This window comes from Corvus kubaryi, unplaced genomic scaffold (assembly GCF_017639235.1).
Source record: "Corvus kubaryi isolate FWS band 111438036 unplaced genomic scaffold, C.kubaryi_AGA036_p1.0 65345, whole genome shotgun sequence".
Classification (NCBI taxonomy): domain Eukaryota; kingdom Metazoa; phylum Chordata; class Aves; order Passeriformes; family Corvidae; genus Corvus; species Corvus kubaryi.
The window spans coordinates 37,864-65,848 of record NW_024581928.1 but is presented as its reverse complement, the minus strand read 5'-3'; the positions used below and the strand labels follow the sequence as shown (position 1 = coordinate 65,848).

Below are 27,985 nucleotides of genomic sequence, written 5' to 3'. Positions count from 1 at the left end.
AATACCACATGAAAAAACGTAACTTACTGTGATTGGAGACTGGAGTGAAGGTGTGTATGGCAATCGGGGAGGAGTCATGAAGAAGCGCGAAGGCCGCTGTTTCTGTCCGAAGGCAGCAATTGGCATGGTTTCATGAGGCTCATTACTCTGCCAGACAGGGAAAGGAAGGCTATACTTCAGTGTCTGATTAATTTTTACCCTTTTGGAACACATAATTTATTTCTGGAATCTGGACTAGCCGTGCCCATCCACGCCCCAACCCAACAGCATGAAAAGATTAACATTTTGCTTTTGGTTTAGGCAGGAGCTTCAAAATCCTAATGTATTGCTGGAGTTTTCAAAGTGTTCTGGCATCCCAGCAAATAAAACCTGCATGAAGATTTCCAAAAATACTTTTGGCAGACAAACTACTGTACAGGAGTTCAGCAGAGGCTCCAAACTCAGACAATGGCAGAGACTAGAGGAATTACGTAGATCCAACACCACATAAGATACAAAAGAAAGTGAGGTCCTCCAGAAATCTTGCAGTCTAGGCTGGACTGTCTGGCAGGAACAAAGCCTAGGAGCTGGGAAATAATCTTCAGTTGTTTGACCAAAAAAAAAAATCCTCCCAGGTAGGTTCATTAGCACAAGAAATTTCAAAATCAAGTTCAATCAACTCATAATACTTGTTTGCAACTTCCATAGGCCTTTCCTGGCTTTACCACATTACAAAGGGCCAAGGTCTCTTAAACAATTTCTGCAAATCCTGGCAGAATCCCATTGCAGATTTTTCTTTGGGATCTTATACTACTCATTGTATTTCTTCATATTGAACTCAGGCTATTATAACAGCCTATAATAGTTGGTCTATTATAGGTTGGTCTAAATTATTCCACCCTGAACCATTATGCTTTAATCATAGAGGGTTATCCTGTTCTGTAAAACCATAAGCAGTAAAAGTTCATTATCCTGGAACTTCCCATGCATCAGTTACGCTTGTTTCCACTTTATGACAATACCACCTGGGTGTAGTATGTTCTATTTTCTTATTTTTAATTAAAGCATATCATTGTGGAATTTTTTATTTAATTTTCTTATTACAGCTACTTTTAGAATGTGTCATTAATACTTACAAGAACTTCATAATCTGGGACTGTGTGTGTTCCAAGACCTGCCCTGTCAAAAGTCACTCTGTAGGTAGCATTAAGAGTGTCTACAGCATCTATCTGTCCAGTGAACAGACCATCATGGACACCTCGCAAACGTGCTTAAAAAAACAACACAAGAACCAAGAAACCAAATATTGCAATGCTATGATACAAATAACAAAACCAGATTTATTACATCTTTTGCAAGCAATTCTTTATATGTATACTTAAAGCCCACAGATTAAATGGAAAAAAAAAAAGCAAACTCAGAAAAAAAAAGTATGTAATAGAAATATTACCGAATTTTTACAAAATTTAAGTTTGCAGGTCAAATATTTCCCAAATCTAATCCTTAGCACTACACTTTTGTCCATGTAACTCCCTTTATTTCATACCCAATACCTTCTGACAGACAGATTTTGCAGGCAAAAATCAATTTCCAGATGATTTTGCACAGCATTTCTCTCTGAACACCTCCTCTGATGACTGTGTATTTAGCAAAAGACAGTGCGAAAGGCAGCTCAAGGATACAGGTTTAGAAGAGTGAGGAGAGGCAGTGTGCTGCACACCTGCTCCTCAGCAAGAACTAAGGGCAGTGCTGTTGAACACAAAAAATGCAACAAACAGTAGTGGCCTGAATAGGACATGCTGAAGTGAAAAGCACCTGGACCAAAATCAGACAGTAGGGAGGAATTAAAAATTTCAAAAAACTAGACAAAACCTGTGGAATGTTTTCAACAACATTCCCTCCTCAGTTATGGTTAAGCTTTTTTAGTAAGGCAATGTCATGTTTAGCATACATGTCTAACTACAATGCAATATCAATTGTATATCTGTTTCAAAACAGTTTTATATTTATGGATGAAGCTCAAGTTTTATATTAGGTCAGATTTTAAACTCAGACAACACTCAATATTTTGAAAATAAGCATCTCTCTCTCTCTCCAAAATTTGTTAGATATACTAGACATGTAAAAAACCCTACAATTTGAACAGCAGAAATAATAAGCCATACTAAGTTTGCACCTCAAAACCTTATCACTGTTTTAAAAATACTACCTAATCTTCACAAGCACCTTCTCAATGAACTAACAAAAAACCATACAATTTTTGATGTTTTACATTTATAATAATTATGTGCTTTAAGTGTATTATGACTTACTAAAATCTTTGCAAAACACACTTGGCTGCTTTTTTGTTTATTTTTAAGAAATCACCTGTGACTTTTGTTCCTATTACAAGCGGTAATGGAATATCTTCTGGAAGATCTTTGAACTGTGAAAGATCCGCAACTTTCCGCTGCTGCAAGAGTCTGATTTTCTGCCGTTTCTGTTTTAATGCTGACCTCTCTTCCTCAAAGAATGCAGAGGAACACCTACAATATAATTAGATAAAATTATACTGAAATTCATCACTGAAAACATATATACGTGAAGGCACATCAAATAAATTGGCACAGTTTGAAAAATCAGTGAGAGAAAATGAAAAGGTTTGGGGTGATGTGCTCAAGAGAAAAAAAATTCCGTTTAACGCATTTAGACAATCTTACTCCTCAAAATTCCCACTCTTAAGATAAGAGTCTATTTTAAAATAATACTCAGGAACACTAGCTGTTGCACTAGTATATCCAAAGAGTACAACTTTTGAGGACTTTTCTTATGAGGATCCACCTGGTGCCAGAACAAAGCTAAAGCTGGCCCCAGCCTACTCAGGATGCCAGTTCAATGCACGTGAGAGAGAGTCCTGTGAGAGCCCTGGCTGCCAGCACTTACTGATACACAGGAGATCCCTTTCACGTGTGCTTATGAGCTCAATTAAACTAACTTAGTGTGAAAGGGCACCAGACTCAGCACATAAAAGGGCACTTCTCTCTCTAATCTCCTTGCACCTGTGCAGAGCACAGCTCAGCCCCAAAATCTTCATTATGCAGATGAACTGTTCCGAGAAGTACAGATTTGTTTGATCTTGGGCTACTGTGTAAAATTGGATCATCTGTAGTAGTCCCCCTCCCCATTTTGGGGGGTAGGTCACTCTTAAAATGCAATCTAAAAGATAGAAGGCTCATTCCCAAAGTGCTTACTTTTTACTAATTTTCACTTCTAACCTACTGAATAGGCAAGATTCATGAGGGAGATACTGAAAGCAAAAAGACTGTAAGGACTCAATCCTCTCTCTCATTCCTTACTAAAAAAAGTTTCTTCATTCTTGTATCAATGAAAGAAGTAATTAAAAAAGGTGCACAAATGCTATTTTAAGTCTGTCTGATTGCAGAAAGTTATTTATCAAATAATTTGCCACCTTTGTTAATTGCTTTACTGCAGTCAAATGCAAATTAAACATTTTCTGTGGAACTCATTCTGTTATATATTGATTACTGATCAATAAGAAGTTCTATTTTATGAAGTTATTTTAGAAGACACTGTCAACTCTGCTGCTGGTTCCCTCTTCTACGCTACAAATTATTTTCTGATTTAAATTCCTTCAAGATGTTCCTCAGTCATCTCTCACTCAGTACTAAGCAGTCAGCTCCTTTTTCCAAGTCTGCGTCTACTACTCTCTTATTATATGCAGAAACAAACATTCTTATGCTTTCTTCTGTATACCCCTCACTGGGAGAGTTCCACCAAGCCCTTTCACTTTTCTCCACAATTTCTCTTCATGGCATTATGTACAAGAAGGCTGTAAGCACTAAGCTGCCAGGATGCCGAGACCATTTTCTTTCACACTGACCAGCAGTTTCACACTCTATATGCACAGATCATTTGCCTTTTATCTGTGTTTTCTAAGTTTTATGGGGCATACGCCACCTGTTTTGTCCCGGTGTTAACATAATGAGATCCTCGTCCTAAGCAAGACATGGGAAAAAAACAGAAGCAAGAATGAACTGAAGCTGTGAGGTACTTTTGTCACGTAATGCAGTAATGCACTGCACCGAAGGTTCCCATATGAGGCTTCCAATCACTATCACCACAAAAATCACCACTAGTCTTTGTATAGCCTAGCAATTCTGTTGTAGATTGAGGCTGCAGGTGTGTGTCCCACTCACCAGTTCACCACCGAAGAGCAGAATGTGTTTACCCACAATTATGTATTATTCCAGTGGTCCTCATTAGGAATTTAAAGCATCTGGAAAGGGATATGGCAGAGATAGAAAGGGATGGTGGTTGGGACACTTACGCAGAGCTTCCTTGGATATTGTCATTTATTGATGCTATTGACTTCATATGTACTACTGGGAGGAACAGGTGTGAAATAATGTTTGCAGTGGGCTGTGAATATCAAGTTGCAAAATGCAGGTCAGACCTTTTCAACTCCATTGAGGAGAAGGGTGGCTAACCACAGCAAGACAACAAAATAGGGAAAAAAGAAAAAAGAAACAAAGCAATATAGACTTCATATTAGTCCTTCTAATCCTGTCCAGGGTCTTGCATCAGGAATGGCAAATATCACCTGATGTTTTTTGACTCATGCTCTTAGAAATGCCAATTCAAATGCTGACATACTAATCACTGACCTTCGAAGGTCCCTACAACAGCAACTACTGCTTTACTGACAGCTCGGATGGTCTTAAAGTCTCTGTCCCAAATGCTGTAACTATGGATGCAGAAGGTATTTGAAATGTATTTCTGGCTTCTGTTAAAGGAAACCTCCAACCCAACGTTCCCCAAATGCATTTAAAAAGATTATCCCATCTTCATGCCTCCTATGAAAAAATGAAGATTAAAACTATGGTACAGATCAAAATTGCAATCTCATTAGTTTTCTGTAGAGACTTCTTAAGATGCTGAACATTCTTCTCAGTTTCTACGTTGCTCATGAGAATTTGAATCACAGAGGAATCACCACCATCGTGTAGTGGTAGGACAAGCATATCTAAGCTTAATTCATATCCACTGCTATTCCACAAGCCCAATTAAGTTCACACAGAGTACACAAACTATTACCTCTTCCTTTTCTTGGAGCATATCTTTCCCCACAGTCTACTGGAATCTTACAAGCTTTGCAGGCTCTCATGAAGAATACTGCTGTGCCAATCAAACACACTGTTGATGTGTGATAGGACATTTAAGGTAGCAGCAGACATAAGAGAATACTACAATATATTTAAACAAAAAAAAAGATGACAACCACGTGCAGAACTATCACTCAGAGACATTATTATCCTCTGTCATCAACACTGCGGGTGCAAAATGTCTTAATTATTTTTTTTAATCTCTCATGGGGAGATATCAGTGTTGACATGGTATTATAGCTTATCTCCATACGACGAGGACAGACAGGAGAAATTTCCAACACAATGGCAAAATAAAAATAATCTTTGCTCTAGAAGTAGATTAAAATTGTCTTGAAAAAGCATTTAAATTATTTAGAATACTTCAAAGTCTTTTAAAACTAAGGCCAAAGACTACTTCTGACATCTTGAAGACTACCAGTGATTTTAAAAAAAAATTAATTAAGAAATAAAAAGCAAACAGGAATGCTTATTTTATTTTGCTATAAAGCAGTAACTCAAAGTTTTTGTTAACAAACAATCAGACTCTTTATGAAGTCAAACGTTTCTACTTCAAAATTCAGATAAAACAATTTCCTGCCCATTTAGACCTTTGGTTCCTTTGGCATGAATGTCTTTTTTAAAAAAAGAACTCTATGATAGCTGAACAAAAACCCCCAAATGAAATCCCAAACCACTCTCCCCATGGCAAAAAAAAAAAAAAAAGGGCAAAAAACCAACCCAAAGAACCCCTGAAAACTGAAAGGAAGTTTGCAACCCACCAGGTTGGATGGGGTTTTGCAATCTGATCTAGACAAGGTTCCCTGCCCAGTGCATCCCCTGACCCCAACTCCCATTGGAACCAGACAATCCTTAAGGTCTCTTCCAACCCAAACCATTCTAAGACTCTGAAGTTTTATCAATGGTCCACCAGACTGCTGAATGAGGCAAGCTGATCTTTTAGAGAGGTAACCACTTTTGGCAAAAGTCAAACGAGAAACTGATGACTTAACCTCCAAATACACCATTTCTCTCTCAGTGGGAAGCATGACAACAAAGGAATGAAAAGCTATCTAAGTTAAGCTCAAATTACATGAACATCTTCCTAAGAGGAGCTGTTTTCAAGCTGGCTCTGCTGCCTTCCCTTGACTGACGGTTTTTACTTATGTTGTTTGCAGGTACAGAAGGTGAAATGGTCTCCATCATGCAAAATATAATCTGACTCAGCAATCTATGAAGAAATGGATTCAGTGCTTTAGTATTTGCATTTACAGAAATAAAAGGCTGATTTATTTATGAAACACTACTTACACAATGACAGGGTGGTTGAGTTTGGAAGGACCTCTGAAGGTTATCTCCTCCAACCCCTCCAGCAGAATCACCTCCAGGAGGCTTCCCAGGACCATGTCCAGAGAACCTTTGAATACATCTAAGGATGGAGATTCTACCACCTCACTTGTGCCCACTCCCTCTTTTCCTGTCTCCAGATAATGCTGGAAAAAAACCTGGCCCTATCTTCTCTCTGTCTTCCCTTCAAATAGTTATGCACAAAAATGAGATCCTCCCTTAGCCTTCTCTAGGTTAAATTGTGTAGGTTTTGTGAAAAGGCTGAGCTGAATCAGAGGGTTTAAGAATTAAAAATTCTAAATTAGAAAAAAACCCTATGTCCTTCATTAAATTCTGGCTACTTCTCTAAGATGGACAATATTTTATGGGTGACTCTATCTCTTCTCTGTTTTGATAGCTAATCTAGGAAAAACTGAAGATCTAGAAAATGATTTAAAAACAATAATAAACTAAATGAGGTGAAAATGTGCACTTGTTTTCCTCATGAAGAGCTAGTTATAGACTTAAAAAAAACCCCCATAGTGAAAAATTGGCCAGTTCTCCCAGGCCAGGAAGCACTGCAGTATAGAAGATACAATAACAACTTCAACACATCCTAGCTTGGACACCCAGTTATCAGGAGTGGGAAGAGAACATTTCAAGCATGGACTCATGAGAACTACATGGACACATGCATTTAAGGAATAGGGAGTGTGGGGGAAGAGAGGTGCTCAGAGAACACCTAATAAAATGAGTTTTACTACTCTTAAGATATTGTTTTGTTCTACTATTTGAATGCAAAATTATTTTAAAATAAACAATTCCAGTAACATCAAAATTACATGTAGGTATTAGCTGAAAGAAAAGAAAGATAAAATTACCTCCGTGGTTTTCCCATTAATCGCCTGATTTTCCCCCATTCTACTCTTGTCAACTTTCTGGTTTTCAAAGTTGGAAAAGATTCTTTCAGGCATATACAGAAGTCATTATCTCCTTCAAATAGTGGCCTGTTGAAACATAATTAGTCCTATGTTAACCACACTTGGTAAACTTTTGTCACGAGATTTCAAAAAACATCCGTCATAAGAAGTACACTGAAAAAATAGTATAAATTAGTCACATAAATGAGACACTCCTATTCAAAGAACAATTTTAACCTGAAATAAATTCAGGCAAAAACAAAATCAGGAAGTTTCCAGGACTATTGTTCTTTGAACCTTACTATCACTGACATTTAAAAATGTTCCTCTCTCTAGTCACTACAGAGAAACACACATAATTCATCCTGCTCTGTAATGTATATAAAGGCACCAAATGGAACTTCAGCAGAGCCAGCTCAGTGTCAGGGGGATACTGCAACACACTGAAGGAAACCAGAGAGTGAAATACTGAGAATAAAGGGAAGGACAATGTGGTACTGAGAAACAGACAGACAGTACCTTTTTTCATCAATTCATTCAATCGTAACTCAGATTCTCAACAGAGGGTTCCAAAATACAGGAAATTGAACCAACTCATCATTCTCTACAGCTGTACAGGTGAGACTTCTATTGTATGACCCCATGGTGAAGCAGAGGATCAGTATGAGAGAAGTGACAGTTCAGAGAACAGACCTACACAACTCAGGAATTTCTCTCTGATGCTGTGACCCATCTCTATCTCTGTTCTATGACTGCCTTTTTCTTTGTAGTACCACATCCTTCTTAGGCTCAGGAGACAAGGGAGCAGCAACAGATATGCCATCTAACAGAAGGTTAATCATTAAAGACTACGTGCAACTGAAAAGATCCCTCCTGGCGAGAACAAAAGGATAACTGCATCCTGGATAAAGCTGCTTCTTTCCACCCTCTGCAGGGCACTGGGGTTTGGAGAAGAATATACCCAAGCACAGAACAAAGAGGGTCTTGGAAGCAACACTGCTTTCAACTGAGTGTCTGGGGTGGCAGGAGAGGGGAAAGATGCACAGATATGAGGAGACTCGGGCAAGAATGGAAGAGAACAGTTTTGCAGCCAGAGGATCTGCAACTGTGGCATGAAGTGAAAGGAAAACACAAAGAATGATCAATGAGGCTCAGGAAACAGACAAGGAAGAGCATACGAGAGTTTCATTTTATCCGTATTTACTATTGCTAACATAAGATATCTGTATAAAGAACAACTATTTTGCTTGGGTTTTTTGGGGTTTTTTTTGAGAAAGATAACCTGTATTGGATTGTTCTTACTAACACTTGTCCTTAAGGAGGCAAACTCTAAACCCACAGCATCCACAAGCTTAGAAGCTCTGGAAAATGATGTAAGCAAGTTACAGCTGCACCTGCTCAGGGCCTGTGATCACTGTAGTAGTAAGTAGCACTTCAGAAGTCTCTGCATGTCCAAAATCAATGGGACTTCACAAAAAACAGTCCTCTGCAGCAGTGTACAGAGAATCCAAATGAAACAGCTTCAGTAATCTAATAACTGCAGATGACAGTTGTAGAAATAAAAATATTTCAAAAACTTACAGCAGACACAGCATTTTATTTGACTATTTCAATTTTGGATGCAATAACTTAACTAAAATATTCAGAGACTTGTACAGTGAGCCATATTTTGTTGACAACTCTACAATTTAAACTTTTTTAAGCTTCTCATTAAGTCTGAATTGTATCACTCCAAACAAGAGAGATCAAAGTTTTTCTTCCAAAGATATACCGTCTCTTAGTAAACCATATTATAATATCTTAACGTGATCGTATCTTATGAGCATTACAAGCTGTTTTTAATTTGCAAGGCAAGGTTTTGGCAGAGGAGGGCTGCAGGGGTGGCTTCTTCGAGAAGCTGCTGGAAGCAGCTGGAAGCTTCTCCTATATCCAGCAGAACCAGCTGTGGACCCACCCCTGGCCAAGGCTGAACCACTCAGCGATGGTGGTCGAGCCTCTGCAATAACATAGTTAGGAAGGGGAAAAAAACCCTGTGCAATTGCAGCAGGACAGAGAAGTAAGAGCAGCTGAGAGAAACAGCTCTGCAGACACCAAACCAAGGTCGGGGAAGGAGTGCTCCAGGCACCAGAGCAGACACTCCTCATGGAGCCATGGTGAAGCAGCTGTGCCCCTGCAGCCCATGGAGGGCCCCATGCTGGAGCAGGTGGGTGCCCAAAGGAGGCTGTGAACCCATGGGAAGCCCACACTGGGGCAGGCTCCTGGCAGGACCTGTGGACCCATGGAGAAGAGCCCATACTGGAGCAGGTTTTCTGGCAGGACTTGTAACTCCGTGGGGGACCCACACTGAAGCAGTCTATTCCTGAAGGAGTTCATCTCCTGGAAGGGCCCCACACTGGAGCAGTTTCTGAAGAACTGCAGCCCATGGGAAGGACTCACGTTGGAGAAATTTGTAAAGGACTGGCTCCCATGCGAGTGTGAGGATTCCTCCCCCCCAGAGGAGGAGGGAGCAGCAGAGACTGTGTGTGATGAGTTTACCAGAACTCCCATTCCCTGTCTCCCTGTGCTTATGGGGTGTAGGATGTAGAGAACAGAGAACTGGGAATAAAGCTTGAGAAGAAGGGAGGTGTGGAGGGAAGGTGTTTTTAAGATTTGGTTTTATTTCTCATTACCCTACTCTGATTTCATTGGTAATAAATTAAACTAATTTCCCAAAATCAAGTCTGTTTTGCCCATGAGAGTAACTGGTGTGGTCTCTCCCTGTGCTTATCTCAGCCTTTGACCCTCTTGTTACGTTTTCTGTCCCATGTCCAGATGAGAGTGGCTTTGATGAGCACCTGGTGTCTGGCCAAGGTCAACCCACCACAACTGCATACACTGATAACTATCAAAGAGGTTTTCAGAATTACCTGCTAAACTCAAATTCTAGTCTACTGACAGACCTAAAGTTTCACAGACAATTCTTTAAGAATAAACTAAAAATTCTTGGACTGTTGTAAAAATCATCATTAAAAATGTACCACAATAAAATTACTCCTAGAAATAAGTAGGGTTTGGGCTTTTTGTTTTGTTCATTTTTTCTTTCAAGTAAGGGGGGGGAAAGGCATGAAAAGACTACTTCTTTCAAAGGAATTAAATCCTAGAGATGATGAATTGAAAACTAACTAAAATGGACATCTAATTTTTCCACTTCTGATGAATATATGCCAAAATGTTTTTCTATTGCTATGACTGCCTTCCTAGTTAAGGAAAAAAGCTACAGCAATTGTGATTAAAATAGGAAGGAAAAACAGTAATTATTTTGTTTGTGCATTCTGCAAAATAATGCTTGTTAATTCTGAAGCCATTCTTTAGAATATTAAATAGTCGTGTTTCATCTGTTAGTCAACCAGAGTAGATTTTAAGACTCCATTCATCAATAATGTTCTTTACATTTAAGAAATTAAATTGGTTCTTTTAAACAATTCACACCACTGTGCTAGTGGCATTAAGAGAACAAGTGCCAAAAACTCCAAGGCACAAACTGCAGAAACAGTCTAGGAAATACATTAGGAGATCCAAGAAAGATGCTGATATCTGGACAACAGTGGAACAGACACAGCCTGAAGCCCTGTTAGTGATCACAATAAAAACAGGATGATGGGGAAAAAATATTTCATACCAACATTTACACCTTTTAGAAAAGCAGCACTTTATGAAGAAGCAGTGTCCTTCCTATCTCCTCTGTATAACACTGATCCAAGGGTTCAGAAAAGTCTAAGTGTTCTGATTACTTCCTGCTTCAGATGCTAAGAGCATTATGAATAAAATCTGGTATCTGGTAGAGGCAGAGGTGATAAAAAGAAAATTATATCCATGAAGGAAAGCTTTCCATAGAAGACTTTCTAAAGTTGCTAGTTGCAAACAACAAAGAGCACATATGTCGCTCAGTGGAAAGAAGAAAAAACCTACCACCAATAAACAAAATAGTTTTCAGTTACTAATAATTTAAGAATGAACTTTGGAGTACCTAACCAATGTATGGAACTACACAGCTCAATTTCAGAAAATTACTTGTTTCTATACTAATAAGAGGCAATTATACAAAGCAAACATACTTATCTATATTTGAATAGAACCATTCGTATATGCACCACTTGTGAGCTTTGGGCAGTTTGAGCAGGTTACGAAGCCGTAAACCAATCTTCTGTGATACTTTCTTTTCTGGTGTGGACATTGTTGTACTAAACTTCTATGTAGTAAAAAAAAGAAACAGTTAAACACAGTCTAGTATTTGTCAGTATTCAAATAAAATAGATTTTTCTGATTAAATTCTGCACATATTGTTTCATGACAATTTTTTTCTTACAGATCTATAACAGCCCTTACTGCATTATATCAGCAACGCAATCAAACAGAACAGACTGCAAATTTTAACAGGATCAATACAATTATCTCCATACAAAGCTCTTTTAACAGAAATATTTTCCAGCACTGAAAATCACATTATTGGTAACAACAGCATGGCACTAAAATACGTACACACTCCAAAACTCTGAGGCCCCACTGACTGTCTCAGGTGAGCATAATTTGTGCTGCAGCTCAGATGCCAGCAACAGCACCTGCCTCATTTGCACTAGAGCTTCTACTCTTGCTTACTCTTCTTAAGCTGAGGATGAAGCCAGCAGAGGAATGTAATAACCAAAGCTTTGAACAGTGTCTCTGCTTAGAAAACTGCAAGAGAAACTAGCATGGACAGAAGCAATTAAGTTTTAACTACATTTGACAGCTATTTGATAAATCAGAGAAAAGACACTGTCTTAAACTGCTTGCATAATACAGAGACCCATGTTTAAACAAGACTATAAATAAAAAAATAATTCTGTAATTTTGTTCCAAGGATGGCTGTCTTAATAGACAGAAAGAAAAACGTTTCTACAAAAAATAACAGCTTTTTCAGACTATTAAACTGGGTCCCCATACCATCATCAACGGTTATCCTTCCCCAACCATTCAAAGTATTTTGGACTTTAGTAGCAGCAATAACAGGATAAAGCATAAGGTAGGCACCTTGCTGGCTCCTGCTGCGCTAGATACAAGTCCCCTTTCTGCCACGGGAACTCCAGGAAACAAAGCCTAGCGGGACAGCAAGATCTGTGAACTACAACAGCTGCAGTCCCTCACAAATATTTATCTATCAATCATTGGACCTCCTGAATCAGACATTTAAGCACAAAACAACTGGGCTTAGAACATTACCAAGTGTTTGTACTCTTAAGAAATCATGGTAATGAAGAGAAATGTCATGGTTCTCAGCTCTGGCAAAACGGACCCAGCTAAATGGTGAGTGCCAAGCTTTTCACATCAGACACTGCACAGCACAGCTCAAGAAGGCAAATCAGACCAGTATTCAAATAGTACTTTTTCAATGAAGTAAATTCAGGCTCATATGGTGATGGCACAGAGAAGTGATGCGGATGACAAAGGTACTACAGAGACAATTCACTAAGAGATGTTGCCCTTTCTATCATAGCAAATAAAGGCTGACAAATTACAGCTGCTCTTTCGTGCTGTATCAAGGAGTTGACAATCAAGGGGAGGATACAAACAAACTCTTTGAACTGAGGACTTCAGCATTACAGAATCAAGAAGGTAAAGCTGACCATGAACACAGGCTACAAATCTAGAGCAAGTGCCTAACTTGTTGGGATACATTAAATTCTATAGCAGCCTTCTCCATTATGTCATCAGTGCAGGAAACTTAGGCAGTTTTAAACTGAAGCTGAATAAATTTATGCTGTCTACAGGAGATGATTGTTTGCAGGAGCATGATGGGAAATTAGTCTGGAATTCTTTCTAGCTCTGGGTGCTCATGACCAGGATCACAAAGGAAAGGTACTCCCACAAACAAACTGAAGAAACCAGCTGTAAGGATTGAATTGTGGTTTACTTCTAGCAACAGTTTTCCTCAGAAGATTCAAACCAAAAATGCAACTTGGAAAGCAAATATATTCCAATTTTCAACTAAAACAGATAGGCTTGTTCCCCTTTTTGGTAAAAATATCTCCATACACGTATGTAGGTACCTGTGGAACAATTGCAACCTTCTGATTTCTTTTGGGTGACCTTGTGTTTATTTGTCTGTCATCTTCTTCACTGAAGAGTCGACTTCGCTTTGAATTTCTGAAGGGCTGTAAGAAACAAAATTAGGAATGAATTACAAGAAAAAACCCCGATTTCTCTGATCATGCAGAGAATACACAGTGAGAGGAATGAAATGCCTCTTCTCTTGCCACCTGCTGGTTTTCAGGCACACAGTCCACAATCAGCAGTGCCTCCTAGCACTTAGAGATCTAAGGACAGAGAAGAAGGAGTTCAAGATTCCAGGCTTTTCCAATTCTAACTATAACCATTACTATAGTGCTGGCCCAGTTTTACAGAAGTATTTAGAGCCTAACTCCCACTTGTTTCCATTAGAGTTAGGTGTCTAAACATTCGTGTATCCTAGCTTGCCTTGTTATAAGTAGTACATCTGTTAAACAATTTGTTTTGAACTTTGGATCAAAAAAAGGTTTATTCAAACACTGTATTTGTTTTGTATGTTCTCAGCTGCACAGAATTTTAGCAAGAATTTTCTAATAAAGTGATGTGTGTTGGTTTTTTAACTCACTGGAAGTATCTGCATAGCAAAATGCTAAGCTTGAGTCTGAAGAAACTAAATCTTGAATAAGTTATGTGACAATCTCAAAAAAAAGAATTTAGAATTTATGCTAAGTGAAATTTACTTGTGTACTGCTATAGCTCAGAATTAGAAGGATGACTAAAACCAAGAAATGATATTGCAAATGTGTCATGAAAAAAATTCATTTAGTTATTCCTCAACATCTGACCTTATGACAAAAGACTCCTGCTTTCAGTGAGGACAAAAGAGCAACCTGTGACTGGCTGCCAGTGCTGAGGGGAAGCAGCTTTTCCTTTTCCTTCCATGAAGGTTCTGTGGCCCAGCACAGGAGCCAGCCATGACTGAAATGGGGCTCTTTTACAGAACCCCAAGACCACACCCCTCATACTTCTTACAAAGGTGATGAGCAAAGGCAGAATAAATGCAGATTTGACTTCTTTCAGTGCAATGATGAAAATGCTACGAATTGATACAGGTATGAGATCTGTAACACTCACAACATGAAGAATACCAATGACAAATATGAGCCCTTCATAGTAGTCAGAGACAAAACAAACCAACACTGTTAAATAAAATTAACAAGCATTTACACTTAAGAAAGATATTTAATACATTTGTGACTGGTTAACTGCTTGAAAAGAGATTTTCTATTAAATTAATCAGTGGTAGCTAAAGATCTGTCTGCCCCATGCCATCTGAACACGGGGCTTTCCCAGGAAATGTGCCTCTCTTACTCCAAAGTATATCTATTTTATAAAAAGAACTACACAAGTGTATTTAAGTAACAGAAGTGCTCTGTATGTGATAGACATCTAAGCATATGCAGCACACAGAAGAAAACACTCATTCCTGGTAGATGTTACAAACTGGGAAAGACACACACTGGACAGAGGAACTGTATATTGACAAGGTAACCAAATCATCATGATCCAGACCAAGCAAACTGTTTTACAACCCTCAACAGAAACTGCCAAATTCTGCTCCAAAGAACTATCCAAAATGAGGCTATGCCTCACACCAGAGCAAAATAACAAGTGTTGCAAAGAGGCATCATCCACGGTAGCTAAACAGGTCAGGCATTTTTGGAAAGATTTTTTCAACCACGTGTACAACATGTCATCAAAACTTTCAGCATTCAGTAAACTCAAACTACTCCATCACATCTCAGCAACATGGGTCACTGCCAAGATGTCAGACTATGCTCTGATCTTTCCCCCAGCTTTCTACAGAATACTGAGCTACATTCGGAGCTTGACAGTGTATTTTTACATCCTACAGCCACCATACCTAAAGATTGACTAAGCTTTTATAGAGATGTTACAGCCAGTCACTTTGGGTCTTTAGCACATGTGATCTTCTAAGTTAGCAGTAAAGCTTGCTTCTGTGAGATGATGGGCATTCCTGGGAAGCAGCTGAAAACTGTGACATGAACTGCAGGAACTAAGGTCTTCACAAAGTTCTGGTCTCTGTCTAGAACTGCATTTTGTAGACCTTGTGTTCTCCAGCATAAACACACAGCAACATGTGTGTATATGTGCATCTGTATGAATCCTACCATAATAAATACCAAGGAGAAGATCACAGAACAAGAAACAAACAGTTAAGCAAAACCAAACGACAAGAGTGAAATGGTCAACCCCAACACCAGACATCCCATTGGAAGCTGCAGGCTCATTTCATCTCCCCATCCCAAGGTTGTTCTTTAATGCAAGGCCTCCTATGAAAGTTCTCAGAATACACAAATTTCACTGAGAGTCCCTTACTTTTATTAAAATCTGCCCCCCAGAAGGCACAATGATGGAAGTGTATTATGGCATTTTCCCTTCCTTTCCTCTGTGCATCAGTTCTCAGCCCTAATTAGAAGTGAGATATTTCATGACATACAAAAATAGTTGACCAAAACTGGTGATTCCTAAGCTCAAGGTGGCAGATACAGTACAAATACTTCACACAGCACTTACTTTACAAAAAAACAAAGAGGAAATTATTCTGACCTATCTTGAACGAGGTCAGCAATTTAATTTGTTTGATTATTCATTTATAAAATGTGTTTTCATCTCATATGCAAACTGTGCAAAGTGCTTGTGAAGGACATAGTTTCACATTTGGACATTACAAAACTATAAATCTCAGCCTTTTTTTCTGATCCTTGCATTTGTTTCACTGTATGATACTTTACTAATCCTGAAGCTTTTTATTGCTTCTTACCATTTCCACTGCAGAACCAGCATTCTTGCTTTTCCAAATGTGTGTTTTCTGCAGAGAATTATATTTTTCATTCCACGAACTGGATAAACTTCCCTCTGTTGTGAAGAAAATACATCATTAATATACATATATGTATGCGTATGTTTTAACATAACTACTGTCCAAAAGCAAATATAACATCATTGACTACTGAAATATTTTTTTACTTGCAACATCTTTGAATTCAGTAACAAACAGATTTTAGATTTCAGTATTTTTATTAAATTGTTCTTAACACTAATTAAAAAAAAACTGAAGGAGGTTTTCACTACAAGGAGAAACATAAACATATTTTTCACTTGTGACAATGTCTATGTTTCTTGAAACCTCCTTTGCTGGAATCAGTTACCTCCACTGTCAGACTGACACACATCAACAGTGGTACTACGGCTGTAACTGAAACCTGAACAAAACAAAGCCCTACAGGACACAGACACCTTCTAGTTCTAGACAATTATTAAGTGGGTGTACACTAAGTAAATAAAATTTTATGGCAACAAATCTGCATTAGTTACAACATATTCAACAGACCATGCCTTCTTCCTTGTGTAACAAAAGCCTTGTAATACATAAAGAAGCTTTAATTACTGGGCAAATTAGAAGTATTGAAAATTTGTATGAATGTTCATGAAGATAATTTCAAAGAAAAAACATTAGCAGCAGGTTTTTTATTTAGCCCACAACTTGCTGACAGAGAATACAATGAAATTGTGAAATGCCTTCCTAATGTAAATTTTGTCATGTACAGTTCTCACTAAGAATCTCTCCTGTATCTCATCCCCAAGAGATGAAAGATTACCCCTATCTTCTCATCAAACTTGATGCCTAGGCAGTACTTTTGAAGAAAAAACACATTTCAGGAATTTCACCCAGAAGAGCAATGTCTAAATACACCACAATATATGTAGTTTCAACTGCCAAGGATTATTATTCTACAGAATTACAAACACCTACAATAAACCCAATCATATTTCAACAAAAACCCCTGTGATTTTCTTGAACTTTCTGAAGCCAGAAACTAAGTACACCTGAAAGTCAGATGGGGTACAAGTAAATAACATATTAATTTCTTACCTTTTAAGCTCACAAGTGCTTTTGCTGAAGAACCTGCAATAGATCAAAAAGTCCACATAAATCACAAGCTATTTCAAACCATACAACCTATGCAGAGTCTACTCATTCTTAATTAATTCTCAGGCAGAAAGTGGAATTTACTATTAAAATCTTTCACAGCTGAATGAGTGAACCCAGCACACCCTTCATAGCACTAAGCATAGCATTATATGCTTATTACCAATAAATCTTGAAAGCATATTCACATTTTGTTTTTTTCCTTTAGGTTCACACCTACAAAACAACTTCAGATGTTAAATGTTTATGTTTAACACAGCAAATTCTGAACAAGCTTTATGTCCAAACTACATTCTCCCATGTGGCTGCTTGTTTGATGCAGTTGCAAATGTATTTTACAACTGACAAGAAAACTAATGAACACCCTTTTTTTTCTTTTTTTTAATGACTTCTACCAGTCAAAATCCTTCATTGCTCAGGATTTCCAGGAAAGGAGTAGCTTATGCTCAAAAGGAAGACGATGGATAGCTAGTTGCCCCCTGGTGGTACCTCTTTATTCAGAAAGGCAGCAGATTCAGATCTCATAAATGCAGACAGGATTGTTACTTGGCTCAAACTGTTCAAACAGTGTAATAAACACATCAAAACTTCACTGCTCCCCTGCCACTGCATCTGTAGAACCTCTGCAATGCTCCTGGGCCAGGAAAAACAAAACTGGGCCTGACTACACTGGGCCTTCATCTTCGGGAATTTTCAAATGTGTTTCTAAGAATGAGCTGTTTGAAGCAACTGTATTAGCATAGAGGAAGATATTTCTGCATGACAGTGCCTCCCCAGATTCATGACTTTCTCTCAAATCAACTTTATCTTTCCAGTTATGTTCCTGGGTGACAACCACTTTTCCCTCTCACTTTCTCTGCTCTCAGCTTCATCTTCTCTTTGAAACTGCTGCTCCAAGAACTTTCTGACTCCAAAGGTCCTGAAACTCATTGAGGCTGCCTTTTACCTAGCTCCTTATCCCACTAACTTCACATTGCCAGAAGTACTTGCCTCTAAGAGAATACATTCCAGAGAGTATCACAGAGTCAAAAGAATTACTGTCCCTTTCTGGGGTACTGAGCATTTTGGATTGGGCTGGGCCATTGAAGAGAATACAGGTGCAGCAACAGCAATAAAACCCCTAACCTCCTATGTTTTCACCATAGTATTTTGTTTGCTGCCATCTGTTAAAAAACCAAATTTCAATTAAAATAAAAAAGGAAAAGGCAACAAAGTTTCTTTTTCCCTAAAAGATTAAAAAAAGAGTTTAAGATACGAAACAGAACTAGCTTTGACTCACTGGGGTTTAGAGAGCCTCCACCCCAGTATCTCCCAAGATGTTCAAACCTACAACAGCTACTACATTTGGGATTACATGTCAAAACCACGGTGACACACCTGGGCTATACTGTCACCCCTCCTGAACGTTTCTTTTCTGATGTATCACCTTTGTTGGGTTGGAGACCTGTCAGTGACTGGTACAGGAACACGATTCTACGATGATCTGTTTCACAGGGAACTCAGCTCCTGAAACTAAGCTGTATATTAAAGGTACCACAATTTTTTTTAACATTTTATACTAAAAATCCAATACCATATATTGCTTGCATAAATACATGGGTAGCCTGCTATCAGCCAAGAATGAACAGCTCTGAATGATAACATTAAGAACAGTGAAGAACTACTGTGTCCCTCAAAGTTACATAAGGGATGGTGGGAAATGTGTGCAGGGGTAAGTACACGCAGTTTAAGAACACGTCACTGGGGATGGAGAGGCAGGAGCAGGGCCATCAGGACTGTCAAATGGAGGAGACGCTGCCTTTCCAGAAGGGATCACTATTCTGAAAGATCTCAGGAACTTCATCTGAACATATAATAATTTTCCTCTTTTTCCCACTATCTTTGATGAGAACCAAGTTCAATCAACCCAGTCCAGGGTGAGCATTAACACTGTTAACGACAACAGAAGAGAAACACTCAGGAAGGGGCAGCAAAGCTTTATCTGGGTGGTGTCAATCTCACAGCTGAAGGGCCTGAGATGCTTTGCTAATCTCTAAGGGTTTTGCTTCACCCCTGAGGGTGATGATGGGCCAGCAGAAGGTTACTGAGCTACTTCCTAGCTTTACAAGATTAGCACTCCAAAACAGAATTAGTTGCCAAGGAGTTTTCCACATGGGATAGTTAATCTTCCATAAATGCATGTTAGAATAGGGCTGCTCATTTGTTTTCACTTGACCTGTAATTAATATATCCAGGGCATCCTTATTTAGGAATGCAAGTGTCCAAATAAAATATTCCTGATCTATGGAAGTTCAAAAGTTAAACAAAGTGCAGAAAATTGACACCAACACTTCTGTAGCTTAAAGCCTTAGAATACATGTAGGATACCAAAATGACAATGGACATGTCCATAAGCTTCATTTTACCTCAGAGGTAAACAATATGACACAATATGGCTTTTCTTATCAAGTTCTTCTATATTGATTTTAGGGGCTACCTGCAACAACACCAAACTCCAAGGAATATGGTAAATTTCCCTACTTTTTTCCATTTAGTTGGGCAATACTACCAGGGCCACAAAACCAGAAACTAGGATGATGATCTAAGCAACAATGTGTTACAATAAAAAACAACCAACATTTAATACAGATAGAAGCATTTCAAAAACTACAAAAGCTGCAAAGTGATGCAGGCTAGGTTAAGTTTATTAAAACCATACAAAACTTTACTTAAAATAATGATTAGACTTATACCATCCTCACACTAAATGCCAGTAATCTTGTATACTCCCGTTCTGAGTAACAAATATATAATCACAGACAGTCTTTTTAACCTGTGTTTTAATTATAAACAGAGATTAAAGTAGAATACACACACACACTTGAATGTAAATACCTATTAAGACAATGACACAGATTCCATTTCCAGAAACACTTAAAAAACAAACAAGCAGAAAGGAAGAAATAAGGCCTATGAATCATACAGGTTATTACAACCAAAATCTACTTCCAGCTCCTCCAGGTTCAGAGGATTTTGGAGGTGACTTTCTTCATACTGAGAGTAAAAAAACCCTTAACCTAGGGAGGAAGTACAGGCAGCTCAGCACAGCAGTGGCTCAGGAATTAGGAGGCCTGCTTTCAGGAGGCTACACTGGCACACTGTTCCAGTGCAAACTGTAAACTACCTTAGCCATGTCCTAGTATCCTACTGAGTACTGATCTGCATATGTTGTTAGTAAATTAATTACCTGAACACAGTGTTCACACTTGACTAAGTCTGTGAAATTAGGAAAAGATTCAGCAGAGATCTAGGAGATAAATTTCAAGATCTAAAGATGTGCCTTATTGTGAGAAAGTTAAGACACTCCAAACTTGTTCTTCCCAAAGAAGGTCAAGATCTGCACTGATCAAAGTATCTACAAAGGAAGATAATTCAGATGGGTAAATAGCTCTGCAGCCCTTTTTTTTTTTTTTTTTTTTTCAGGAAAGGCATAACTAGACTTATTTTGTGAAAGATTACATTGGATAATTCAGGTCAGCAATGAATGCACAGTTTAACAGATTTTATGTAACTATACCAAGAAAAGGCATGTTGAGCTCCCTGTAACTCAAAATCTTAAACCAAGTTCAATATATTTTTAAAGAGAAAACTGTAGCTAAAAAGGAACCTTGAAACTGATGCACAGAAATTCCAAACACAAGTATACCAGCATGCTTAATGAAGAATCTAAGATGATTATAATGGCCTTTCCTGGCTCTGAAAAAAACCAAACCCCAATGAGTCCGTAAAATACGTGCACCACAGATGTGCAATAAAAATAAACGCGTTCTAGATTATGAGGTATTAAATAGTAACGTAACAGGAAGCTCATCAGTAACTAAGAGTCAGCAATAAGTGTATCTATGTGTTTTGTAACACTTGCAGGAAATGATTTTCAGGAAGGCCAGATAAAACCAAATTGATAAAAAGCCACCAAGGTTAAAATCACCCCAGGTCTGCCAAGCCTGGCATGACAAGGGCCCTGATGTTTTCACGCCTGGCTGGCTGCAGCAGCGGCCAGCATGGGTCCCTGTGCATGGACAGCTCTGCCAGTCCTGAACTGCTGCTCCCTCTGAGCACACAGTCACCCCGAATCCTTCCTGTAGCCCCAGCCTCCTGCTCCCACCTCATGGGAGGACATACAGAGCACTGCAATAAAGAGAACTTTAAAAACTTCCTCCATCTGCTCTAGAAACCATATGAACCCTCCAAAAAGTATTGAAGTATTTCTGATGTGGAGATAGGCTTTGAGGCGTGGGAGAAAAGCGCAAAAGCTTTTACCCTTTTCGAAAACAAAAGACAGGTTTAAGTTTAAAACCAAGCACCTGCTGCCTCTCCTCATTTGAAAACACTGTAACTGAACAAAAGAGGAGGAGTTTGACCACAATTCAATATGGGCAGCTGTGAATGACCTGAAGAACATTCTCAGTATTAAGATGAAGTAAAGCAGTTTAAATGCAGCTTCTCAACTGCTGATTTGAAAATCTAAACAGGAATGCACACAAGTATATTATGTTTGTGAAAGTGTCTTCAGTTTTTTTAACAATGAATTTATAACAGCTGATAATCTTGAAAATAAATGTTACAAGGAACCACAGGGATGTTCTATAGCTACTGATTTCACTATTGTGTGGGCATAAAGGGGCATATCTAAACCAAATAGAAAATTCTAGGATCCAGATCAGCAATTACATGATGTAAAGCCTTTCCTCTCCAGATCATTATGCTATTTTGTCTAAATTTGCACAGGTGAGCAGTTATTTTAACATTGGTTGCATGACTACCTCAAAAACCTATGTAATTAATCTACATTGCTGGCACTAAAAATGATGTCACAGAAGAAACTCATGGAGAAGAAGGGAGAAACATGAGCCTTTATTATAGACTGAGTCATTAATCCTCCAAGAGATCATTCATCTAAACAAGCACGACAAGTTGTTTCAGCAGAGGAAGCATCTCAAACAATTGGCCACTGAAAGGAAACCTTATTCAGGAAAATTCTGAAAGTAAAAAACACACATCAGAGGGAAAAGTGGCTTTGGGGAGTTTTTAAAGCTTCCCCCAAATTTTGGGCTCGTTGAAGAGGCAAGCAAACAAATAAATAAACACTAACTTTTCACTTCAAGCATGTCAGTATTTCCCTCATGTTAAGAGCCCACTAATAACCTGGCATACGTGTATTTCCAAATCCTAATTTAACTACTGAATGGAAGTAGGTTTTCCAGCCATGTGAACCCTTCTACAGGACTTTTGTAGACAATAACCACAATAACAAAGCCCTCTTTTTGAAACTGTGTTCTCATAATGGACAATACGCTGATATCATGGTAACATAAAATTTGAAAGGTAGGCAGTACAAATAATCCCAAAAATTATTAGTTGTCAGTACTGCATAGCAGCCACAAAACTAACCCTGAGCCTTCTCCCAAATACTGCAATCTCACACAGTTCTGCTGGGGTGTTTTGCCTCAAACATCCAGGCCACAGCAGTACTGGGCTCACGGCCCCTTGGGGCTGGAAAATGGAGGTGCCAGCGGTGTGCCACGTCCCCCTGCAGCTGTCTAGGAAAGCAGCAGAGGACCCACGAACCACAGCAAAAGGTTGTGCTGAGTGACACTTCCTGCTTGAAGTGCTGCCCTTATGCTGCAGCCTGCCCCCATGTGATAAAAACCCATGCAGAAAGATCCTTATCCACTTTCCCTTCTGCCTGCCCTAAAACAAAAGCCCCTATGAACAGTACCAACCATGTCTACCAATACATGGTATTTGGCAAAACACTGATTTCAGAATTTGTATTGTAAAAGTTGAACGCTGACACCCATCACCCCTACAGTCCGCCTTCCTTCTCGATTCACCTGCCACTTGTTGGAGTTTGCCTACACAGAGCAACACCGCACTCCAGCGCTTGGCTGCTGGCAGCGGCCCTGTGCCCATGGTCCCTGAGTTACCAAAGCACCCGCCTGTCAGAAATGGCATCTCCATGGCAGGTTCCAGCATCCTCCTCCCTCAGACCGGCTTGTGCCAAAGGATGCACCAAGATGTGGCTTTGCCGGTGCTGTTCTCTGCAGAGCTCTGCCTCCAGCAGGACCAGGACAATCTTTAGTCACACCTGCACGTGCTGCCTGTTTTAGCAGAGCCTCAGCAGAAAGTTCATTTCACATCAGAGCCTCCCCTCAGCTTCACTGCACAAGCTTTAGAACCACACAGCCCACAAATCACATTGCTATTACCAGTAGCAGGAGACAGGGCAGCATTATGTATGCTCCAATACAATCTACTGTTTCCCTCTTCTGAGACAGAGAGAAAAAGCCATCTGGTCTGCAGCAGTAAGGCTGCCCACCACTTACCTCCACTGCAAAGTTACCAGGAGATAAGAAGAGGGAAAAAAAGGCACTGACTAAAATTAGTCACTCATTGGGCACCAACCCAACAGTCTGCAGAAACAAATTTTTTGTCTTCAAAATACAAATCAAACTATTAGTATTTGAAGCACTTCTGCAATTGGGACCTTTAATATTCTGGACTTTTTCAGCAAAAGGATTTGCCATAGATTTGTTCTTTTTTTCACCTGCATCCCAAATTAATATATGCCTCTTCCCTGGCAGCACAGGAAAGGCCTCAAACTACAAGAAATGCACATAAACGTATGCACCATTTCAGGCTGTCAGTGTGAACCCTCTTACTGTTTTATATGGACGGAATTCCAGCTTTAGAGAGGAACAGCATAGTAACTTTATCAGATAAAACAAGCACATATCACAAGAGAGAACCATGTGCATTACATTCACCTCACTCCTGGGTTAAGGAACAGTCACTGCCCAGCTGCATTACAGAACCTGCCAGAGGGCAAGTAGGTGCTATTAGAATACCCTGGGACAAATTCCACTTCATCAGACATCCAATCTGAAAGTAAAACTGTGTAGTTCTTACCATACAGCAAAATGTCAGTTTTCTTGTCACCCAGCTATGGTGTGTTTACCTATAATTCTTTTTATGTGAAAACTCAGTTATGGTCTACTACTTTACTATAAACTAAGTTGGAGAAAATTCACAGGGGTGATACATAAATCGCAAAGTCTCTTAATCATGAACTATTGCAACTTTTTTAGGAACTTATTTTTATACCATAAGGAATATTCCAAAACCAATTTTGCAATGCTTACTGTTATTATCCTTTATATATTAAGCTGCAGACTGAGAGCTGCATGAAGTCAGTGTTAAATTAGTCAGGACTAAGTTTACATCTTCATTTTAAGTATAGGACTGGAAATGAAAGAACTATGTGTGGCAGTAATTAGCATAATTTGAAAACATCCAGATCACCAAAACTGGATAGGAGAGGAATGGAACCACAAGGCAAACACTCATTGAAACATTCACAGTTCTAGCAGCTCAGCAATGCTACAGAAAACATGAAGCTCCCTATCTGATGGAAAACACCCCCAACCTGCACCAAACTTAGGTAAATACAAACCTTAAGGTCAAGATCAGCACAGCAGAAGCTTACTACCTTCACAACCAACCACACTGTCTGCTTCACATGCCAAACAGAGACTGTAACACTGGCACTGCTGGCAAGGGTCTCCACCATAGCCCAACCCTAAGGGAAACTGAGTCACACACTCTACTATGGTATCTGCTACCATGAAGTGCCAGACCTGTCAAACCTTCCTGATGTCACCGCAGGCAATATAAAGGAGACAGAGAAGAAAAAGTTATTTTTCATACTTCACATTAACTTCTTGAAACACACAGTACTTTCTCTGGAAAATGGGCAAGGCGAATGGAGGAACAGTAACTTAAACATCATCCATTCTAGTGAACAGGGAAAGTTCATTTAATAAGCAATAAACCGCTGCTAATTATTAATTACAGTCATGTCAATTGGTCCATGACTTGTATTAATCAGTCTCTAAATGCAGCACAGCGTCCACTGTGCGACTGAGCTGCACCAAGTCGGGAGTGTCAGCTTTATCCATAATTTATGACGATCCTCCATAAATCTGTTCAGTTAACATAATGACACTGGCCATGTGGGCACATTAACCAATTTTTCTCCTGACAGTTGTTGGAGCTGTAACAAAGAGCCACACTGAGTAGCCAGAGAGTCTTTGGATACAGAAAGAGTTGGTATCTTGATGAACTTGCCCGGTGCTGGACAAAACAGTGTCACCAAAAGATGTCTACCCCATGCTGTGCACATCTATTGAAACTAGTAAATGCCCTAGTTTTAGCTTGGCAGGAGTTCACAGTTTGTAAGAGGACATATCAAGATGGAATCTAGACACATTTTACATTGAATAATGTAAATGTTACAATGAATGTAACATTCAAGTACTTTGTGCATGAATCCACATATACAGCAACACATGTCTGGTTTTTATCTACACTAAGTTTTTATCTAATCCTTGTGCTCATTGAAAACAACACCCACACAAGCCCTATGGAGATCCCAGAAATCACCGAGGTTAAAAAAGACCCGAGACCATCGAGTCCAACCTTTAACAAAACACCATCACATCAACTAGACCATGGCATTGAGTGCCACATCCAGTCTTTCCTTAAACACCTCCATGGACAGTGACTCCACCACCTCCCTGGGCAGTCCATTCCAATGCCCAATCACCCCTCCAGTGAAGAAATTCCTCCTAACATTCAATCTAAACTTCCCCTGATGAATCTTGAGATTATGCCCTCTCATTTGTTGCCTGGGAGAAGAGGCCAATCCCGACCTGGCTACACTCTCCTTTCAGGAAGCTGTAGAGTGTGATAAGGTCACTCCTGAGCCTCCCCTTCTCCAGGCTAACCACCTGCAGCCCCCTTAGCTGCTCTTCAAAAGACTCATGCTCCAGTCCCTTCCCCAGCTCTATTGCCTTTTTCTGGACATGCTCCAGCACCTCCATGTCCTCCTAGCAGTGAGGGGCCCAGAACTGGACACAGCACTCGAGGTGCAGATATACAGATCTGTATGCATGAGAACACATGTTTACATACTGTCTTCCTGTACAGCCAGGTTTCTGCTGCCGACACACAACACAGGGTCTCTGAGCTCTTCCCTGCGCATTTATCAGTGCCCCCCAGGCACCGTGTGTGCACGCCCTGACCCCCAGCCCTGCGGAGCTGCTCACACCGTGCACAGTACGGGATACGAATACACGAGCCCTCCTTGCCCCCACGGGCGACAGCCGGGTCCGGAGCGCCGGGCAGCTCACCCCTTCCCCAGGACAGGACGCTCCTTCCCCCGCACTGCCCCGACCCCCGCGGGCAGGGCGGGCTGTCACTGCGCCCCGCCCGGCCCCCGGTCCCCGCCCCGCCCGCCCGGCAGGTGCCGCCCGGGCGGGGCGGGGGGCCCAGCCCCGGCACCCCCGAGGGCAGCGGGGGTCGCACCCTCGGGCCGGAGCTCCCCGCCCGCCGCTCGGGCCGGGGCCTCGCCGGGGCGTGGCGGCGGCAGCGGCGGCAGCGGCGGCGGCGGGGGGGTGGGGGGGGGGCCGGGCCGGCCCGGTTGCCAGGGAAGAGGCGCGGGCTCCGGCCCCGCACAGCGCCCGCGGCGGGAGGGAGGGAGCGAATAAAGGAGGCGGGCGGACGGCGGGGCGCGGCGCGGGTGTCACGACGGGACGACGGGGCGGCGGGAGCGGGGGCACCGGTCCCTACTCACTCTCGTCAGGCAGCTGATCCAGCTCCGCCATCTTGAACGAGCCGCGCCGCTTTTTCAAAGGCTGCCTGGCGCGGGGCATTCTGGGGGAGGAGACGGGCGCGGGCGCGCGCGCGGGGCGGGGCCTCCTCCCGCGCGCCGTGAGGGGCCGGGCGGCGGGGCTGGCGCGGCGCTGCCGCGGGCAGGAGCGGGAACAGCGCCGTCACGGGAACCGAGCGGGACCGCACAGCCACGGTTAAAGAGCTGGAGTGGACATTATACTCGTTCCAGTCTCGTTCCAATCCCCTGCCACTGGCCGGGCACCTTCCACTAGCCCGGGTTGCACAGAGCCCCCCTCCAAACTGGCTTTGAACACCTCCAGGGCTGGGCTAGCCACAGCTGCTCTGGGCAACCCGTCCCAGTGTCTCACCACCCTCCCAGTAAAGACTTTGTTCCTAATATCTAATCTATTTCCCCCTCTTTCAGTTTGTACCCATTACTCCTTGTCCTATCACTACTACAGCTCCTGACAGAGTCCCTCTCCAGCTTCCTTAGAGCTCCCCTTCAGGTACTGGAAGGTTGCTATGAGGTCTCCAGGCCTGAAGAGCCCCAACCTTCTCAGCCTGTCATCGTAGGGTAGGTGCTCCAGTCCTCTTATCACTGCCATGGTCCTCCTCTGGACTTGCTCCAACAGCTCCCTGTCCTTATGATGTGGGATGAGGGGGAATGGGTGACTGGCAATTCAGGGTGGGGGGGAAGGGGTGGAAGTGTTGGCTGTCACAAAGGGTCACCCCAAAGTAGCTGTGCTAGCTTTAAGTCTTTAAACAATCCCATTATATTATATCCATCCTCCTTCATTAAATAACAGCCTTTTGCTAAACTGTGCCTATTTTCCCTGTCGTCGCTTTTGACAAACAACTGCAAAGGTGAGGCT

The 27,985-nt window shown here is 40.8% G+C and overlaps 1 protein-coding gene across 1 annotated transcript in view; it reads right to left on the bottom strand.

Moving 5' to 3' along the window:
- Nucleotides 1-27,154, bottom strand: part of LOC121673301 (protein lin-9 homolog) — a 39,036-nt gene extending 11,882 nt beyond the window's left edge. Inside the window, exons 1-9 of the mRNA XM_042046496.1 lie at nucleotides 27,076-27,154; nucleotides 17,346-17,378; nucleotides 16,233-16,327; nucleotides 13,429-13,533; nucleotides 11,461-11,594; nucleotides 7,328-7,453; nucleotides 2,347-2,504; nucleotides 1,116-1,249; nucleotides 28-147 (exon numbers count right to left, since the gene is read on the bottom strand). Coding sequence (XP_041902430.1) covers nucleotides 28-147; nucleotides 1,116-1,249; nucleotides 2,347-2,504; nucleotides 7,328-7,453; nucleotides 11,461-11,594; nucleotides 13,429-13,533; nucleotides 16,233-16,327; nucleotides 17,346-17,378; nucleotides 27,076-27,154 — 984 coding nt within the window. The remainder of the gene's footprint in view (nucleotides 1-27; nucleotides 148-1,115; nucleotides 1,250-2,346; nucleotides 2,505-7,327; nucleotides 7,454-11,460; nucleotides 11,595-13,428; nucleotides 13,534-16,232; nucleotides 16,328-17,345; nucleotides 17,379-27,075) is intronic.
- Nucleotides 27,155-27,985: the final 831 nt, after the last annotated feature.